This window comes from Sminthopsis crassicaudata, chromosome 2, assembly GCF_048593235.1.
Source record: "Sminthopsis crassicaudata isolate SCR6 chromosome 2, ASM4859323v1, whole genome shotgun sequence".
Taxonomy (NCBI): Eukaryota; Metazoa; Chordata; class Mammalia; order Dasyuromorphia; family Dasyuridae; genus Sminthopsis; species Sminthopsis crassicaudata.
The window spans coordinates 523,040,483-523,062,196 of NC_133618.1; the positions used below are offsets into that span (position 1 = coordinate 523,040,483).

At 38.2% G+C, this 21,714-nt stretch overlaps 1 protein-coding gene across 2 annotated transcripts in view; it reads left to right on the plus strand.

Moving 5' to 3' along the window:
- LOC141557991 (gliomedin-like) overlaps positions 1-21,714 on the plus strand; it is an 85,765-nt gene that overhangs the window by 28,898 nt on the left and 35,153 nt on the right. Inside the window, exons 1-4 of one of the 2 annotated variants that reach the window (XM_074294509.1) lie at positions 1,286-1,520; positions 6,809-6,860; positions 16,590-16,607; positions 16,969-17,076. In XM_074294509.1, the coding sequence (XP_074150610.1) occupies positions 6,818-6,860; positions 16,590-16,607; positions 16,969-17,076 (169 nt within the window). In that variant the 5' untranslated portion in view covers positions 1,286-1,520; positions 6,809-6,817. Of the gene's footprint in view, positions 1-1,285; positions 1,521-6,808; positions 6,861-16,589; positions 16,608-16,968; positions 17,077-21,714 lie in introns of those variants that run through there. The other variant, XM_074294508.1, reaches the window with a different exon arrangement.

A 21,714-nucleotide genomic window follows, 5' to 3' on the forward strand; every position in this document is an offset into this window, starting at 1 on the left:
TCCATTTCCCTTTGTTATTATCCTCAATAACTATAATTAATATATGAAGAATCTTTTTTAAAATAGTATTTTCACTAGCTACATGTCAAGAAAATTTTTAGCATTCATTTTTACAAGATTTTGAGTTCCAAATTTTTCTCCTTTCCTTCTCCTCCCCTCTTCCAAAAATGGTAGACAGTTTGACAGTTTATACATGTGTTATTATGTAAAACATATTGTCATATTAGTCACAGTTTGTAAAAGAAGAAACAGATCAAAAGGAAAAAAAACATCAGAAAGAATAAAGCAAGTGAACAAATAGGTTTATTATAGCTTTTTATTGACAAAACATATGCATAGATAATTTTTCAACATTGACTCTTGCAAAAATTTCTGTTCCAACTTTTCCCCTCCTTCCCTCCACCCCCTCCCCTAGACGGTAGGTAGTCCCATACATATTAAATATGTTAAAGTATATGTTAAATACAATATATGTATACATATTTATACAGTTATCTTGATACACAAGAAAAATCAGATTTAGAAAGAAAGTAAAAATAACCTGGGAAGAAAAAGAAAATTCAAGTAAACAACAACAGAAAGAGTATAAATGCTATGTTGTGGTCCACAGTCGTTTCCTAGTGTTCTTTTGCTGGATGTAGCTGGTTCTGTTCATTACTGATCAATTGGAACTGATTTGGATCCTCTTATTATTGAAGATAGCCACTTCCATCAGAATTGATTATCATATAGTCTTGTTGTTGCTGTGTATAATGATCTCCTGGTTCTGCTCAATTCACTTAGCATCAGTTCATGTAAGTCTCTCCAAACCTCTCTTTATTCATCCTGCTGGTCATTTCTTACAGAACAATAATATTCCATAACATTCACATACCACAATTTACTTGGCCATTCTCCAATTGATGGGCATCCATTCAATTTCCAGTTTCTGGCCACTACAAAAAGGGCTGCCACAAACATTCTTGCATATACAGGTCCCTTTCCCTTCTTTAAGATCTCTTTGGGATACAGGCCCAGTAGTAACACCGCTAGATCAAGGGTATGCACAGTTTGATAACTTTTTGGGCATAATTCCAGATTGCTCTCCAGAATGGCTGGATTCTTTCACAACTCCACCAACAATGCATCAGTGTCCCAGTTTTCCCACATCCCCTCCAACATTCTTCATTATCTTTTCCTGTCATTTTAGCTAATCTGAGAGGTATATAGTGTATCTCAAAGTTGTCTTAATTTGCATTTCTCTGATCAATAATTGTAAGGGCCCTTTAAATGGGCAGACACAGTGCATCGGGATTGAGGCCCAGAAGTAATTTCTGTGGATATTAGGACTGCCCTTGGGCGGGATCCTGGCCATATTGAAATAGTTTTGTAATGGGTGACTCTCTCGCTGATTGGCTGTGTGTGTGACCTCACAGGCCCTATATAAGCCCACTGCAGGCAGCAACCGCCCTCTTTAACCTCGTGCTGTTCACCCTGGCTCCTAGCCTGGGTGGCCAAGCCAAGATGGGTAGCCGAAAGAGGTAAGGGTTTTGGTAGTGAACACATGGGTCTTCTGACCAGGTGTTCACTAGGGAACCAACAAGTCAGGGCATCAGTTAAGGCATTATGTGAGTAGGTATAATAAAGGCTTTTAAGATTACACGTGGTTGTTCTTGAGTGCGCTACCGGTTACTAAGCTATAGATTCAAGAGATTGTGGCCAGAGACCTTAGAAGGCCTCAGAGGAGGCGAGCCGGGTAGAGCTCACACTGCAAAGGACAGTGGTCAAAGGTACTCTGGTGGGTCTAGGACAGACTAGTAATTGTAACTGCCAGGAGAGCACGTTACAAATGGCGCTCAACGTGGACGCATCAGGAATTATCAGGTTTTGAAAATATTTAATATTCAGAATTAAGATTCTGAAAGATCCGGTAGAAACGCCACTTAAGAGGGAAGACAGAGAAGCAATATGGACCCAGGTAAATCTGGGATCAGACTCAAGGACACAGCTGAACATAATGCTTATTATATAAAGAGGTTAAAGAGCCAGATGGAAGATCTTTTAACAAAGATCACCACTGAAGAACAGCAGGAAGCTTGTAATCAAGCTCCACAAAGGCTATCCCCACACCCAGTAAATAGAGCTAGGAGAGGGAGCAACCTAGAGCTAATGCGATTGTATGACAGTAGAGAGTATAAAATGCCACAGCAAGAGTTGCTGGAATTGCAGGTTAAACTACAGATGGAGATAGAGAAAGAAGAAAAAGCTAGGTTACTACAGATAGAACAGGAAGAGTTCAAACCAGTGGCTGAAACTAAGGAAGGAAATAAACGAACCACATGGACTTCAGTTGTAGAAATTCTTCTTAGCGTTTTGTTGGTTTACCTCCTGCATTGTTGTTTTAAGGAATTTATTGATTACTCTTTCATTGAGAAGAAGTTTAGTTCTTTTTATGTGCAAAGCTCAGGTTTGATTTTAAATCAGCCTTTGGGGAATTTTCCAATTCTTCTTCCCTCTGCCTCACCTTCTTGGGCCAAGGGAGAAGGGGGAGGAGGAAAAGGAAGGGCGATAATACTATCAGCACTGCCCATTAATCCATTCAAAACTCCGGTGTCTTCATTTCAAAGGACAGGAGTAGGCTTTATGCCCCAAGGCAAAAAGGAATTGTGGGGTATTGAGTATAATCAGAAAAGTTTTAAAAATACAGTTCAGTTAATTTCTAAGAAACCTTACAGGGATAAGACCTTGCAGTTAGAGAGAGTGGAGTTTTATACTTTTAAAACTGCTAGGATCGTCTTTGGAGAGTTGGAACTCCTCTTTTCTTACCTCGTGGATTTTCCACTTCCACAGGTGAGCTTGATTTCCCAACCCCCTACGGGTACTTATAAAACAGTGTTTATGTCTAGAATGGGTTGGAAAATTGTTGTTTTAATCACTAGAATAAATAGACAGTGTGTGATCTTTGACCCAGGAGGAAAAGTAATATCAGATTTATTGATTCACACTCCTGGAGTACAATTCGGTATCAGAAATTCAAACTTTGATTTTTAGGCAAAAGAATTCAGGGATATAGCCGAGTGTTCTAGTAAAGTCATTACTGCACAGACTATCCCCAAGATCTTCTCTTCTAAACAAGAGAAGGGAATTTTGGGATATGTGATTGCTTACAATTTTTAAATTTTGATTTTACATTTTTAAACACTTTTGATTTTACATCTTCAAAGTATTTTGATTTTACATTTTAAAGTTATTTTGGTTTTATATTTTTAATCTATTTTGGTTTTACACTTTTAAATTATTTTGGTTTTACATTTTTAAATTCTTTGCATTTTACCTTAGCAATGCACTTCGGGCATACACAGAAAGTGCAGCTAAGTGACAGACTGACTTTTGTCTGACTTTTGATCTTTTTGACAACAACTTTGTTTCCACTGTGATGTGGAAAGGCCTGGATGGCATTTGGAAAGGCCCAAGTTGGGCCCCGGGGACATTCCTTCCTAGGTGCAGATCCAGCAGCAGAGTTCATCCCCACCAGAGACATTTGTAACCTGGGGATCCAAGAGAAGCACCAGACAACAGCCCAGAGAGACCAGCCAGATGCTTGTGTAATAACTCCCATGCTGATGGGTTTGTGCATACTTGTCTCTAATAAGGCCCTTCAATCCAGAAACCCGCTAGCAAATCCCCACTTCTCTTTGGTGCTTCTCATCTCCCTTCCTGAGATGTCAGGGAGGGCGTGATTATCTCCTTTTTAGTGCTTTCATCTCCCCTCCTGAGAAGTCAGGGGGGGCGTGATCACGTCCTTTTTGGGATTCTCATCTCCCTGAAAGGTCAGGGATGGCGCGACCTCCTGTGGTCTAAAACAAAAGAAAGCGGGAGATGTAAAGGGCTAGAACTGAGCAATGCACTTGGATGATGAAGCACGTGAGACTAATTGCCAATTGGACGGTTCCCTATTAACTTGTTTAAGGTTGACCCTCCCCAGCTGTTCTGTGCTGACTTGATTGGTGAGACAAAGAGAGGGAAGTGACTTGTGTGGGAGGAGCAAGAGAAACTTGGGTGGTGGAACTCACGCTCACTTGCACTCGTGACCGGGCGTTGGAGGCGAAGGTAAAGATCTAGAATAAAGACGTTTAGTGATCCTGACTCTTGCTGATTTCTGGAAAGATAGAGTTCCAGCAAATAATGATTTGGAACACCTTTTCATATGGATAGAAATAGTTTCAATTTCATCATCTGAAAATTGTCTGTTCATATCCTTTGACCATTTATCAATTGAAGAATGGCTTGATTTCTTATAAATTTGAGTCAATTCTCTATATATTTTGGAAATGAGGCCTTTATTGGAACCTTTAAGCAATTTATTGCTTCCTTTCTAATCTTGTCTGAATTAGTTTTGTTTGTATAAAATCTTTTTAACTTGATATAATCAAAATTTTCTATTTTGTGATCAATAATGATCTCTAATTCTTCTTTGGTCACAAATTACTTCCACAGGTCTGAGATGTCAACTATCCTATGTTCTTTTAATTTATTTATAATCTCATTCTTTAGGCCTAGATCATGAATCCATTTTGACCTTATCTTGATGTATGGTGTTAAGTATGGGTCAATGCCTAGTTTTTGCCATACTAATTTCCAATTTTCCCAGCATTCTTTGTCAAATAGTGAGGTCTGATCCCAAAAGTTGAGGTCTTTGGGTTTTTCAAACACTAGATTGCTTTAGTTATTGACTATTTAAAAAAATATGCTTCAATTTGTATTCAGATTCCAGAAGTTCTTTATCTGAAAATGGAGAGAATTGTCCTTCATGAGTCATGTGTACTTGTCTTGATTCATTGTGCTGCTTGGAAGAGCTGCATCATTTATAGTTGATCATCACACTATGTTGCTGAGACTGTACAATGTTTTCCTGGTTCTGCTCATTTCACTTTGCATCAGTTCATATAAGTCTTTCCAGGTTTTTTCTGAAATCCTGCCTGCTCATCATTTCTATAGCACAATAATATTTCATTACATTCATATACCACAGCTTGTTCAGCCATTCCCCAATGAGGGGCATCCTCTTAATTTCTCATATTTTGCTACAACAATAAGCATTGCTATAAATATTTTTACACATGTAAGTTCTTTTCCCTTTTTAAATTATCTTTTTGAGAAACTTTGTAGTGGAATTGCTGAATCAAAGGTCACCCTGAAGAATCTTTAAAGTGACATCTTTTTGACTTTTCTGTGGTGGTTTTAGGCAGGTAACTTTTTGTTGTTGTTTTGAGTCATTTCTGTCATGTTCAACGTCCCATGACCCCACGTAAGGTTTTCTTAGCTAAGACACTGGAGTGATTTGCCATTTCCTTTACTAGCTCATTTTATAAATGAGAAATTGAGGTAAACAAGACTAAGTGACTTGCTCAGAGTCACACAGCTTATTAAGTCTAAAGCAAAATTTTAACTCATTTCCTATTGACTTCAGGCCTGGCATTCTAACCACTGAGCCACCTAGCTGCCCCAAAGTAGCATTTTTGAGGAGTTTACATCTAAGCTACACTAGTTGGGTTTAGCTTCTTCTTAGCTTCTCCCTTGCATTTGTATGTTCATTTTCTCATGCTGTCTTGAGGAATCTAAATTACATAAGTAATCAAGAAAATTCAGGAGAGGGGGAAAGAGACAGACAGACAGACAGAGAATCTTTAAGAAGATGCAATTGAGCTAATCAGCAAAGATTTCTTGGCACAGGTAAATTCTCATCCCACATAAAAGGCACAATAGTCATGGATTAGCAGAAAGGAAGGCAGTTCATTTCAAGTAGTTTGAATAGCATAAACTAATACACATAGGATTATGGATTGAGAGCTAGGAAGGACCTTAGGCATCATCTACTTAAACCCATTCATTCTATAGATAAGAAAACTAACCCCCAAACAGATTAAGTAACTTGGTCAAGGTCACACAAGTGGCAAATTCAATGTTTAAAACCAGGTTCTCGGATTCCATTTTCATTGTTCTTTCCACAGCACCATCACTCTTTAAGCCTCAGCACTGGGGATAGAATAATATTCTTGTCAGATTCAATTCAACTAAATTATGTACGATCCTTGTCTAAGCAGGTCACAAATAGAATTCCTTTCTTCCCGTGTATGAGCATCCAAGCCTGTTGATGAACCCTACAAGTATAAAATCCTATTCTTTCTTGGAATAGTATAATCCTTCACTCATAGTTACATTGAGTAATGTCAATTTAAGTGTTAACCCTTTCTGATCCAACATGCACCACTGAAAGCTGACTTAACCATTTACAAGCCACTCTGTTAACAGAATTATAGTGTCTTTGGAGATTGTAACTGGACTTTATGACTATGGAATCAGTGATTCCAGCACTAGCTGATTATATAATATGCAATAAAATATTTTTCATCTCCAAAGTCAGTTTCCTCATTTGTAAAATGGAGGGACTGAATCACATAATCTCTAAGCTCTCTTCCAACTATAATAAACCATGTTTCTTTGTCAACGACAAGTCCAGATTTAATAAAACTTCAGGCAACATTCTTTATTCCAAGAGAGTGCAGTAGAAATTTAAAAGCAAAAGTTGATTGTTTCTTCAGCTCCATAACAAATCTTTCCTGCCTGCTATTTTAAGGATTTTTAAAAGTTCACACATTTTGCCCAGTGTTTAGCTTTGCAAATTCCACTGACATTGCCAAATATTTTCTCTAATATCTTTCTGCTTGTTAGTCTCTTTAAAATAAAAAGAGAACCTGTAATCTTTTTTCCAGTCCTGAGTTCATTCTTCTTTGTTTTGTGATTAATTTTGCTCTTTTTATACTTTTAGGTTCGGGTGATGTTGGATTTATGTAATAGCACCAAAGGGATCTGCTTAACAGGTATGTTTGCAGATTCAGTACACTGTTCTGTCTTACATGTTAAAGATGCATCCTAGTAGAATTATTACTAGGGAAAAAAAAAGAAAGAATCATTCTGAAAAATGACGCTTTGATTTACTTTCAGAGATATTGTCTAATTGGGGGGGATTCTAATATGGATAGTCACTATAAAATATCACAACATTTGCAGTCTTGATATTGAAATGTATACTTCAAGGGAATTTAGTTATACTAAGAGATCACTAAGTTTGATAATAAATGAAAAACTTGCAATAATTTGACCAAAGCCAGGAATAAGAATGCTTTTTAAGCTTATTAAAGTGAACATCATTTGTGTACACACAGTGTACAAAACAACAGTAAAAGTATAAGGTTGATATTACAAGATTAAAACAGGTCAATTAAAAAGTACCCTAAAACGCAATTATTAATAGCCTTCTGTGTGGTCAGGCCTGTGCTAGGACTAAGGTATCCCCTCTTATAATTGGAACGACTTAAACTCTAGATTAGTTCTCCATCATTTTTGCACAAATTAAGTTTAAATAAACATGAAGAAAAGAGTCAGATAGGAAGAAAGATCATAAAGAGGCAACACGAGCTTGGGAGAAGGGAGAACAGAAGGAGATGGAAGAGTCATAGGGGTTATAGCTGATGGCATTACATTCTTATGGACTTTTTTCTATTCCTTTGTCCTCTCTACTATTCCTTTTCCTGATCCCTCTGCTCCTTAAATACAGAATTCTCCCTTTATAACCTCATTCATTCTCATAGCTTAAGTATTACCTCTATAAAGATGAATACCAGTAGTCAAGAGAGTGCTGGAATTGGGGTGAGGGAGACCTGATTTAGGTCCTGTTTCAGGATTCAGTTTCTGCACCTTTAAAATGGATATAATGATACCTTTACCCATTACACAAGAAAACATTAGGAACCTTAAAGTACTATAAAACTGTAAGATACGGTTATATAATGATTAGATAATATCTAATATGATTGAATAATGTGGTTATCTATTCGGTTATAAAATCCTCCTGCTTCTACCCCACAAATATCTCTTGTATCTATTCCGTCTATCCCATTTCCACTGATACCATGTAGGACAAACCCTCTTTTACTCTGTTTCATCTGAACCATTGTAAGGGCCTCCTACCCGGACTCTCTCACTCCCATCTCTCTCAGCTCCAATCCTTTGATTATCCATTGCCAGGTTAGTTGTTCTAAAGTTAATTTCTCTTATTCCATAATTGCCAGTGAATACAAAATAAAGCCTAAACTTCCTAGTCTGACATTCAAGGCCTTCAGTACCCTGGCTCCAAAGCCATCCTCCCTTATCTCCTAAAGCACCCTTTCACAAACCCGATGTTCCATCCCTGAAGAAGCCACACAGCACAGTGGATAGAATGCTGGGTCTGGAGTCAGGAAAACCTGAGTTCAAATCCAGACACTTGCTAGCTGTATGACTATGGATAAGGCATTTAACTCTGTTTACCTCAGTTTTCTCATCTGTAAAATGAGCTGGAGAAGGAAATAGTAAATCACTGCAATATCTTTGCCAAGAAATACAACAAAAGGGTCAGAAAGAGTCACACGTAACTAAAAAAGAAAATTACTAAGCAACGATAAATGCTCCATTCAAACTCAAACTTTTTGTTCTTCCAAACTCAGTCTGTACTTTTCTGCCTCTAGGGCCTTTGCCACTATATGGAATAACTATCCCTTCCCCTCCCTCTATCCTTACCTCTTTCTAACTCCCCACAACAGTCAGATTCTACTCATCCTTCAAGGTTCAATTCAAACCCTACATTCTTTTCTACGTGGGCCTAACTAACTGTGATTTCTACAGCAAAAGTAGCTTATTCTTCCTCTGAACTCCCAGGACACTGTATATACTTCTCTTAGCATTAATCATATTCTCCTTGCACAATATTTGTTTTGTACATTATCTCATTTTTTCTTCTTCTTCCCCTCAGCTTGACTATGTTTCTTTTTTAAATAGCATTTTATTTTTCCAAATACATACAGAGATAAATTTTTAACATCCACCTTTGCAAAACATTATGCTCCAAATTTTTTCCCCTCCCTCTTCTGGTCCCCTCACTCCAAGACAACAAGCAACCTGATGTAAATTAAACATGTGCAATCCTTCTAAACATATGTCCATCATGCTGCACACACAAAAAAGGTCAGATCAAAAGAAAAAAAAACTCAAGAAAGGAAAAAAAAACAAACAAATAACAACAACAACAATAAAGATAAAAATACTATGATTTGATCCACATTCAGTCTCCATAATACTCTCTCTGGATATGGATGGCATTTTCCATCCCAAGACTATTGAAATTGCCTTGGATCACTGCATTGCTAAGAAGAGCCAGGCCCATCAGAGCTGATCATCACATAATCTTCTTGTTACTGTGTACAAGGTTCTCTTGGTTCTGCTCACTTCACTTAGCATCATAAACTGTGAATTTCTTAAGGACAGAGACTCTATGTTAACATTTTTATAATTCCATTTAGAGTCTAGAACAAGAGTACTTCACCCAGCATCCATGAACCAACCCCACCCCTTAGGGCCTATGGATGGATTTTAGGGGGTCTGATTATTTGGATGGGAAAAAATACTTCTTTACTTTCACTAAACTCTAAGTGAAATTTACCATTTCTCTCAACTGCAGATTTTTGAAAAAAAATCTTATTGTGAAAGAGAGCTATAGATTGTGAGAGATATAGATTATAGAAAGAGAGCTATAATGATTTTCAAAGGAATTCACCACATACAAAATGTTATACACACGTAAAATACTATTAAAAATGTTAATGTTTAGTGGCTGAAGTAATGTCTGTATGTACATGTGCCTTAGGGTTTTTTGTGGAGGGGAGAGGATAATTTTTACCTGCTGATGGTAGCTACTTCTTTCTGCTCATCAGGCTGCCATCTTTACCCAATGTAGCCACAGTGATACAGCAGATAGATCACTGGAGTCAGGAAGACCTGAGTTCGAATTCTGTCTGAAATATTTAGTCATTGTGTGACTCTGGTTCTGAGTTCCCTCATCTGTAAAATAAAAGTATTGAACTCTAATAATCTGTGAGGTCATTTCCAACTCTTATTATCTATCATCCTATAAACCTAGAAATTGGTAGTGGATAAGGGAATAGAAATTGCAAAGCCTTGGTTTGATTATCTTAGGAGTACAAAAGAAGCCCTTTTCTTTTAGGACTTACTTTGGAGTTAAAATCATCTTTATCTGACAGAAATACCATTAAATAGCATTCGTGAGCTTAAATATGGCTACTATTATTGCTTACATGCTAAATCTGCCTTACCCTGAAAATACTCAGGGTTTGGCAGGCTGATAAATAGGTAAAAAAAATATCCAATTTATTAATAAATTGACATTTTTTAAGGCATTTAAAGTTACTTGCCTAGGGTCACACTGGTCACATTTGAACTCAGGAATTCCTGATTCCAGGACCAGTGCTCTGCCCACTTTTATTAAGGACTTAGAATCATATATTTAGAGCTTTAAAAGTTTGACCTTAAAAAATAAAATAAACTAAAAAAATAAAGAAAAAAATTGACCTTAAAAGTCAATCAGGTTAAGCCTTCTCAGCTTATATTTGAAGAAATTGAGGCTCAGGGAGGTGATTTAGTTTAACTATATATATAAAACACAGCTAGTAAGCAATAAAACTAGGGCTTACCAGTTCTTCTGACTCCCAGTTCAACACTTTGGATATAACTACTTTAAGAATACAAACGAAAGGGGGGAAGGGCAGAGGAAAGGAGAAAAGTTTGGAACACAGGGTTTTGCAAAGGTTAATGTTGAAAATTATCCTTGCATGTATTTAGAAAGGTAAAATACTATTTAAAAATAAAAGAAAGCAAAAGAGATAGTCCTGGAGCTCAGGAAGCTTACATTCTACTTTGACAGGGTAGTTGATTCACTGAGCAGGATCAAAAACTAGTATTTTTACCATTTAATTTATTCTGCCCTACTAATTGTTGGCACATAGTAGGCATTTAATAAATGTTTCCTGATTATGGATTGATTGATCATGGAGGCTGCTCAATAAATATTAATTGATCAAAACCATGGAATTTTAGGCAGCACAATAAACATCTTTGGGGGAAAATATCTGTTTTTCTTTTTTGTATCTTGATTCTGTGGTTTGAATATTCTCCATTTCTGCCTTGGCATGTGACCATGATGGGTACTAAAGAAATGAGTGGATAAGTGAAATTACGAGCATAAAATCGCTGCTAAAAGAGAAAAGCAGTTTCTTTCACCCTTTCCCAATTTATTTTATGATGATAAATGGCTTCTGCGCTAAGCAGTGAATGCTGTGTGATGAGGCTATTGAGAACACTTAGAGATGAATTGTGATTGTGCAAGGGGGTGGGGAAGAGGAATCATATCTTTGCTGGAAATTGGTTGAGGTTGTTAATACTTGGCACCTCAATGCTGTTAAAAAGCCAGCTCTTTCTTGAAAAGGGGCCTGATTTTCCTTGGAACACTCTATAATTAAAACTTAGCTATGCAAAGTACAAATTTGAGAGATGTGTGGGTGCTGGATATCTCAGAATTGACCCAGGTTCTACAGTTTCAGGGTGGGAGTCTTTGACAGCCATGCATGTTATGGACATGGATTCGGTTGACAGGAGTTGTGGGTTGTGGCCCCGAGCAGGTCCAGCTGAGTTAGGTGAATGCATGAGAACCATAAACACAGAAGGAAAAAATGATCCCAACTCTTCATTTTCAGACCAGATTAAGGAGTTGCCTAAAGTCACACTGGAAGTCATTCTCAGAGCAGACTTCAAATTCAGATTCTCTGAATGCACGTCCAACATTCATTTGTTAGGTTGCTGAGGATGAGCAAAGAAATGACCAAATTTAGGGACAAGAGTTAGGGAAGGAGAGTAAGTCCAAACTTTGAATCAGAAATTACCTTTACCAAGGCAGGTCCTTGTAACTTAGCATGTGTCCCATTGGTTGCGAATGCAGATCCTGCTCTTTCCCCTTCCCTTGGGTCTCTATCAGTGGTTGCTATAGAGATAAGAGATAACGTCCACCTCAAGGCAAATACATATCTAGTGTATGGCCCGGGCTCCAGGTACACGAATGCATTAAGTGTCTAGAAATGCAAGGGACAAGAGTTCTGCTGGGCTCTGCCCAGGTCAGACAACATCTGTACTAAGAGATGCAGTTCTGAGTGCCACACTTCAGTAAGGACGTCAGCACGCTGGAGAGCTTCCAGATGCAGGATAACCCAGATAGAAAGCAGACTTGAAACTATGCCATACAATGTGAAGTTGAAAGAACTGGGGATGTTTAGCCTAAAGAAGAGAAGACAAGATAGTTGACTTTAGCCTTTGGTGGGCTGCCAAGAAGACAATTAAGCTCTCCTGCAAAGGGCCAGAGGGCAGCCTGAGTACAAAAAGTAGAAGCTGCAAAAAGAAACTTGAAAAAACTAACCAAGAATCAGGAATTAAGGCTAGATTGAAGCCTTGGAAGGTACTACACAAATCATAAGATCATTGTGCATTTAGAGCTAAAAGAGGTCTCAAAGCTCATCTAATGCAATCTGCTTACTTTATAGGTGAAAAAACTAAGGTTCACAGCAGAAAAAAAAGACTGGCCCAAATCACAGAGCTATGACATAGTAGTGGGGCTCACCTCTGAGCACTTCTGAGAAAGAATGGATGCCCCTTTAAAGGGAGATTTCATAGAAGACTCTCAGATTCTATGATTTTATCAAGTGCTACAAATAGTTGAATTTAACAGAAGCAGTGGAAACATTAAGAAAGAGAGAATTGGGCTCTTTAGAATATCCAGGTTCAGATCCTGCCTTTGATGCTCACTAGGTTTGTGACCCAGCACAAATAACAACTTTGATGTGCTTTAGGCAGTTCCTTAGGATTTATCTACTAAATTACAGAAGTATTCTATAATCCCTATAATTTCCCTTGCTAGATTAGTAGGGATTCATGAAGAATTTAGCAGACAGAATTTTTACCTTAATAGATGTAAAGTCTATAGGTATAAATCAATATAAATTCTATAATTTACAATAGCTATATGTGTTCAAAGTTGGTGCTAGGTAACCAATTCTTCTTTGGTCTATGCTTAGGGTGAACTTTTCAAAACCTTGTGCATGACCAAGACCTAATCTCCTCTATTTATTTTCTTGACTGTTTCTGATTGTCTGCTAACACAAATTTCCCTGTGCCCCCAGAAACTTAACATATGGGCTGATTTAGAAGAAGGAGGATGGACTTTTTAAGTCAGGCTCATGGGTTCACCTACCCTTTAGGTGGATATGGAATAAAATGGACTTAATTTTCAGATGCCTTAGCTAGGGAAGATAGAATATACCCAGACCTTTCTCTCCTCCCCATCTCTGATTCTTACCTAATAATGGCAACAAAGGAACATGAAAGTTAAAATGAAATAAAATGGTTTGAGATGGATTGTCATTCACAGGGCTTCTGTGAAAATCAAATGAGATAATGAACCTCAGGAATAGGTAGAGGATCTGTGATTTAATTGATACAGGAAATCTCCAGGTGAGGAAACTCCCTCCATAAATGCTGGGCAATACAATACAATTCATAGTCTTCAGAGAACTGAACAGAAGTTAAGATGCTTTTGTACAACCCATATATGCCATTGGCAGGATCTGGACCCAGATTTAAGAAAGAGGGTCTCTACCATACCACTGCACAGTGTTTATACCAAACTTCTAGCTGTGGGAGGGGGGAAGCTTAATGATAGATAACATCACACACACACACACACACACACACACACACACTTTACAGAGGAAGAAACTAAGTCCAAAAAAACACAACTAAGACTCAAACAGGAAGAAAATGTTCTTCACTGTAGCCATTCTGCAATGGTAGATGCAAACATCATGGTACTTTACGTTAGAGATGTGTCTCCATAAGGTTAGAGCATCTTGATCAGTGCATTCAACAGTCAAGTCATTAAAACACTGATTTCTTGGGTTTCTCCCCATTGTTTGGCTATTTGCTTAGAATGACTGAATTAACCATTTGTCTTAGTATTGGATAGATTTAACCTTAGAATCTATGGGAGGTTTGAGTTGGTGGCAAGTAGTTAAGTGGATGTGATATCTGTGTGAAAGTGAAGACTTCCTTTCTGCTGCTAATAGCTCTATCCTCAGGTACAAAGAGAGCATTTGCTGTTCTGTCTGTTCCAGGTTGCATTAATGTAGGCAGGAACCCTGAAGGAATCAGTTCAGGAGAATAGGGCATATTGATTTCTACAGCATAGAGTTCTGCAGAATGAAGTTTGTAACCTGTTGTCTTTCCCCTGCTCTAGAATACCCAGTCTGACCTGGGTACAGAAGCAGCTTATACATCCTTGCTATGGGAGAAGGCTTTGATCATGGATCGCTTGAGCTTAAGAGTGATGATCTGCAGAGAAGTACTGATGTCAATCAGATGTCTGCATTAAATTTGGCTCAATATGATCTGTTTGAGAGGGTGGGTGTTGGGGGACCAGGCTGCCACAGGAGGGGTGAACCAATTCAGCTTAGAAACAGAGCAGATCAAAGCTTCCAAGTTTGATTGATCAAGAGTTGGATTAACCCTCCACACTTCCAACTTGGGAGAGATCTCCCTAAATCTAGTCTAAAAAAATTGACAATTTTCCTTTCACTTGCCAAATAAAGTCTCTCTTCCACCCAATTCTTCTCTAACCTTAACTCTTCGGCATCTTGATCTCACTAATCCTTTCAAGCCAGTCTCATTATTATTTATCTAGCATCTCATTCTAATCCCCCTTATAAAATATTCTCCTCTCACCTCTCTACCAACCTTTATTCTTTCCTATCATTAATGCCTCAAGATCCATTCCACTTCTGAATAATAGCTAGCATTGATATTGTTTTTTTTCAAATTGTATCAACATAATCACATTTGATCTGAACAACAACCTTATAAAGTAAGTTCTATTATCATCCCCATTTTACATATGAGAAAACTGAGGGCTGGCCAAGGTTAAATGCTTTGCTTAAGGTCAAAGAACTAGTAAGTGTTTGAGATAGAATTTAAATTCAGATCTTCTTGACTTCAGGATAGTTGGGTGGTGAGATGGATTGAGTTCAGGAAGTCAGGAAGCCCTGAGTTCAAACAGACACCAACTAGCCATGTGATCCTGGGTAAGTTACTTAACTCTGCCTCAGTTTCCTCGTCTGTAAAATGAGCCAAAGAAGGAAATGGTAAACAACTCCAGTATTTCTGACTCCAATAAAGATCACAAGGAGTCAGACACAGCTGACAAAGGACTGAACAGCAACAACTTCCTGAGTCCAAGTTGAGAACACTTAGCTAAAATACCAACTACCTCAAGAAACTTTATCTGACAACATCATATTTGCCTTTGTAATGGGCACTTTGTAGTCCCCGTTACTATGTGTGGAATTTATTTTATTTGCATTTCATGGGTCTTCAAAGCCAAAAATATTCATCTCAAAGGCCAACCTTTTGGGGATGAGCCTTGTCCATGTTTAATTAGGCTGATCCTTGGCTGAAACACGTATTTTCTGTCCTGGTTTTCCATGGACTCTTATCTGCCCGATTTGACTTTAAGCTTCTTAAAGGCAGAGTTACTCTTTTCCATCATTTGTGTCCTTTGGTATTCTGGCTGGAGAAGCTCTCTTGAAGTAAGGAGGACCTAGATTTAAGTCTCTCTGACATATACTGGCTTTGTGTTCCTGGCTCTCAGTGTATTGGGAAACTCTCTAACACACCAAATTGCAGAGAACATGCCAACATGCATTAAGAAGAAGTTTCCTCACTCAAAAGTTCCCTATTCTATCCCTCCCGTACCTGTGGTAGAACACATAAAGCAGGAGTTTTAAAAATGATCATTATATGAATAAAATAAGTGAATGTACACATGGATGAATTTATGAAAAAAAAAACTTTCCAGCCCTCAGGGTTATTTTTATCAAACACAGTTTTTGAAGAAGAAAAAAAAAAGGAGTATTTATTTTTGTTTCTCATGTTTCAATCTCATTAACTTGCCTGAGCACCCAAGAAGAATGATTTACAATAAGACATACCTATTTGTGACAGGAAGAACTTGTTTGTTAAAATATGTGTAAATGATTCATCTGAACCCCTGAAATCCCTTTCCAATTATGCACCAAAGAAGCTATTTGTTATCTGATACTGATCCTAACTGTTCCCATACAACTTAAAAGAATTTTTGAAAATGAAATCCCTGGAGAACTTGACTATTTTTGTAAAGAAAGACTCTTTTGATAGGGCAGTAAAATTTAAGGAGAATAATTCTTGGCTTACTTAGGTCTATGTTTATTAAAGATGAAACACTTGCATGATAGAAACTTCATTAATTTGCCATGAAAACAGAATAGACAAAAAATTCTTTGTCAGATGAAACAAAGATTGATTTCTATTGACAAGGAGATCATGGTTGAATTGTTCATAATGTTTTCTCAACACATTTATTTAATGAGCTCTTAACAAAAGCTATGGTTTCATTGTAATCAATCAAATATTTACCAAAAAATCTTAGAAAGAATGGGGTGGGAGTTATTAAGGGGAAGGAGTAAGGTGCTCTGCTGTTCATTGATTTTTTTAGTACTAATTTTACTTTTTCTATCAATCTTTCTAATATATATGTATATATATATATATATATTTTTTTTTTTTTTTTTCTTTTCCTGTTTTAGGCCCACCTGGACTACCAGGTAAGATACCATTAAATTTCCAGTAACATGGGAAGGGGGACTGAACATTCCTTCATCAGGTTTAAGGAGAAGGGAAAGGAGCTGAAATAATTTCCTACCTCATCCTCCTTCCCCAGTCCATAAGTCTGACAATCCTTTTTCCTGTCTACTGCATGGGAAAAAAAGGAAAAGGAAGGAGAAGCTACCTCCTATTCTCAAATTGTCTTTGATAGTCACAATTCAACCTACCAGCCCTATGGCTTTAGGACTTTTACCCTGCTTTTTATATAATGAATATAAGAAGATTGCTTTAATTCAAGCTCAGTCTAAAGCTGGTGCTGAATATTCTGCAAATATTCACTAATTTTCTGTTTTGGTTTAGGACCTCCAGGAATGAATGGGTTACCAGGACACAATGGATCAGATGGACTGCCAGGCATTCAAGGACCAAAGGGAGAAAAAGGAGCAAATGGGAAAAAAGGAAAAATGGGTATTTTGGCAAAACTTATAAGTAATCCTCTTATCTCATCTCTTTGTGGCTATATTTGGGGAAAAAAAATGAAAAGTGGTGATTGAGAAATTCGGGAGCTTTTGATTCAGTGATATCCTTCAAATCTTTGTGATCTATTCTTAAGGCTCTTTCTCTCTCTGTCCCAATTCCTAACCAAACCTCAGTATATTCTCATTTAATACTTGAGGAGAAATGATCTCTCCAATTGGTTTCTGAGCCCCACAAGCTATCTTGCTTCCTGGGATAATGGCTGACAAAGGATAAGAAATCAGTGAGAATAATGTGAATCAGATTGGCCTTCCCCACCAGTTTTTTTCTCAGTTTAGTCCTAGTAGTGTCCTCTCTGCCCTCTTAATCTCCACTATCTTTTCTCCTACATAGTTTGTTCATTTCAATTTAACATACATTTATTAAGCCTCTCTTAGGTATAGGATACACCCAGGTCTAGGAATACAAAGGCAAAAATGAAAAAGTCTCTGCTTTTAAGGAGTTAACGTTCCTATCGGGCAATGTGATATGCACTCAGACAATTACATAGAAAAGACACAGAAAGCTTTCAAAGTCATTTCAGGAGAGAAAGAACTCTAACAACTCTAACAGGAGGGAAGAGAAGAGAGCTACAAGGTAGAGATAAAGACACATTGCATTGGACATAAGACCGCCTGTACAAGGATCTAACAGGGGAACTATTTGGGGAAAAAAGCTAGAAGTCCATTTCAACCAGAACATAAAGCATGAAGGAGAATAATATTAAATATTAACATTAACTGTGGCTCTAAAAGTAGGTAGGAGATATACTGTAGAGGTCTTTGAATTTCAAAATGAGGATTTGGTCCTTTATACATAAGGAATTGGAAGTAATTGAAATAGTTGAGTGACATACTCAAGTTCTGTGTTTTAAGAATAAAAATTTGTCAGCCATGTGAAAAGTCAAATGAAGAAAGAGGAAACCAGAAACTGGGAACCTAATTAGGAGGCTAATTAGGAGAGGCAAGAAAGATTTGAATTTGAGTAAAGATTATGTGAGTAAAGAGAAGATACACACACACACACACACACACACACACACACACACATATATATATATAAATACTTATATTTATATTTGTTATAGTTGTGGTTCTAGTCAATATATATGTATATATGTCAGTTCTAATTATAGTCAATGTCTACAAATATGTATATATTACATACATACATTTTGCTATAGTTATATTTGTTCATTCATTTCAGTTGTGTCTGATTTTTCATAACCCTATTCCAGGTTTTCTTGGCAAAAATACTGGAGTGGTTTGCCATTTCCTTCTCCAGCTCATTTTACAGATGAGGAAACTGAGGTAAACAGGGTTAAGTGACTTGCACAGGGTCACACAGCTACTGTCTGTTATAGTCATTGCATGTGCTGATTCTAGCTTTATCACTATGCCTCTCTTCATATGTTTTTCTATATTTTTGTATTTGTTGTGTTTCCAGCACCATAACATTCCATTCCATAACTTTTTTTTTTTTTAAATAAGACTTGTGGCTTTATCAATATAGGGAGTTCCTGGTGAGGGCTATCCTTCTTCACCATTGCACCTTGTCCTCATCTTATGGAAAGGCTTCCCTGGAGGCCGAGCAAATTGACATGCCAGGTCACACGGCCAGTCTGGGACAGAATCAGCAATAGGACCCAGATCTCCCAAGGCCAGGTCCCTATGCACTATGCCATGGCGCATCTGCATTGATGTGCCCTAATTTATTCATCTATTTTACAATGACTAGCCATGAGGATTGTTTCCAGTTTGTTGTTTTTCATACTAGATTCTTGAGCTACCCTTTGGATTTGATCTCAGAGAATCTGAGTTCAAAACCCTAGTGATGGTGGTTATTTACCTGCCTGACCTTGGTCAGTCAGCTGCTTCATCCCTCTGGATCTCAGTTTATTTAACTGAAAAATAAAGGAACTGTGCTAGACTACTCCCAAAGTCCTCCTCAGCTCTAAATTTAAAATCTTATAATATGATTAAATATGTTTTAAGGAAGATTAGTGAGAAGCAGCAGTAGATAAGAGGTTTATCTAATAGCCAGAAAGACCTGGATTCAAGTCCTGTCCCTGACATGTATTGATTTGGCAATGGTGAGCAAGTCACTTAACTTCTCTGTAACCTGGGTAATTCTTGAGGATTACTAGTCACAAAGAAGTTGCCCATCAGTGTAACAGAAGGAAGGCATTTAATACTGGAAGTTTCCTTTTGTGGATTCATAAGCTTGGAACTCTTCTCCCACCCTCTTACCCTCTTTCTCCTGCCAGAAAGGATAGAAGGAAGGAGGGAAGGAAGGAGGGAAGGAAGGAAGGAAGGAAGGAAGGAAGGAAGGAAGGAAGGAAGGAAGGAAGGAAGGAAGGAAGGAAGGAAGGAAGGAAGGAAGGAAGGAAGGAAGGAAGGAAGGAAGGAAGGAAGGAGAAAGGGAGGGAGGGAGGTATGGAGGGAGAGAGGGATGGAGGGAGAGAAGGATGGAGGGAGGGAGGGAGGGAGGAAGGGAGGAAAAGAGACAAAAAGAAAAAGTAAGTTGTTGGTATACCAGATATGTTGAAGAGAGGTAATATGAGAATAAGAGGCAGCTTGACAGGTCAGAAAAGATCCAGACAGGAGATTGCGGTGAAAAGGGAAAAATTATTGGCCTTGGTGACTACATTGATGTAAAACAGAGGATAAAGGAAAAGAGACAAGGACGGCCATAATACTTCTAGAATAGAAAATAGGTAAAATGTGAAATCATGATGAGAAATGAGGAGTTTATTCACAGAGAAAAATAATGAAGGGTTCAGTTAGGAACATGTTGAATTTGAGAATATGGACTGGTATATCCAAGTGGGAGCGTCCTACAAACAGCTGGAAGTTCTGGTCTAGAGTACAGGTCAGGGCCGCAGATAGGGATTTGTGAGTCACCTTCATCAGAAGTGATAATTAAAACCATGGGAGGGGATGTGTGCATTGAGGAAGTTACCAGTCCAAAAACAGCAGGGAGCTGAGGACAGAGTCTTTTACAAGACTTTGGAACTAGAGTTGGGAAGCAGAGGGAAGAAGAATCAGCAAAAAAGACCAGAAGAAAAAGGGGGAAAGGGGCAAAAATATTTTTAGAAGACAAAAGGAATATGATTAATGTAAAATCTCACAGAGATAGTCAAAGGGAGTGAAAGGGAGATGAAGAGAAGACCATTTACTTTGTCAGCAAAGGTTTTATTAGTCATCATTTAGAAAATGATTTTAGAAGAGCCTCAGAAGTTGAGGTGCAAAGAATTCCAAAGGGAATAGATGGTTAGGAAATGGAGGCAAAGTGGACCATGAATTTGAGAAGTTTGGCAGAAAAAGAAAATGGTATCTGAAATGTTGCAAGGCCAGTTAAAGGACTGTTTGGTTTGTGGGGGTGGTTTTTGTTTTATTTTCTTTTTTCTTAAGATAAAGGAGACACATAACTTTGAGTTTTGAACCAGATTTTGAAAGGCGCATGAGAGTGAAAACAGACAGGAAGAGATAATAAAGTGGCATGTGTCTGTGTGACCTGCTCATGAGTTCTTTCTTTAATAGAAGAAAATTTGCCTGTGTGAATGAGACAGAGATTCAGAGAAAGAAAGATAGAAAGAGACAGAGAGAGACTGAAAGACAAAGAGAGACAGACAGAGACAGAGAGAGACAGAAATAGAGAAAGAGACAGAGACAGAGAGAGACAGAGATAGAGAGAGACAGAAATAGAGAAAGAGACAGAGACAGAAAGTGAGAGACAGAGAGAGACACACAGAGAGACAGACAGACAAAAGAGAGGCAGAGAGACAGAGACAAAAAGAAAAAGATGAGATATATGTCATTGTTATAGTTAATTAGCCTCTGCCTGATTATAGAGTTATAACTAGGGAAAAGCAAATGACTAAACACTGACATAGAGGGAGACATTGTTTCTCCCTGTTATCCCAATGTACCTAATCTTCTGGTGCTTTTATCTCCGTAGGGAGTGAGGGTAAAAGGCAAACCCAAGAGTGAATGAGACTGCAAAAGCAGATAGACAGTGAAGGTTAGGAGAAGGGAATGAACCACTCCCTTTCTAAGCACTAATGCACCTGTGATTGAATTACCTTGTCCAGAGCTTGCCTGCTTCCCTCCCCAACTGAATTTGCCCCAGTTCCAGGATTACAATTCTCTCCTCTCCTTCCTCCCCTTCTCCCCCTCTCTCCCTATCTTTCATTCTCTCTGTCTTTGTCTCTGTCTCTGTCTCTGTCTCTGTCTCTCTCTCTCTCTCTCTCTCTCTCTCTCTCTCTCTCTCTCTCTCTCTGTCTCTCTCTCTCTCCCCCTCTCTCCCTCTGTCTCTCTCTCTGTCTCTCTCTCTCTCTCTCTCCCCCTCTCTCCCTGTGTCTCTCTCTCTGTCTCTCTCTCTGTGTCTCTCTCTCCCTCTGTGTCTCTCTCTGTCTGTCTCTGTCTCTGTCCCTCTCTGTCTCTGTCTGTCTCTCTTTCTGTCTCTGTCTCTGTCTCTGTCTCTCTCTCTCTGTCTCTCTGTCTCTCTCTGTCTCTCTCTCTCTCTCTGTCTCTCTGTCTCTCTCTGTCTCTCTCTCTCTCTCTCTCTCACACACACACACACACACAC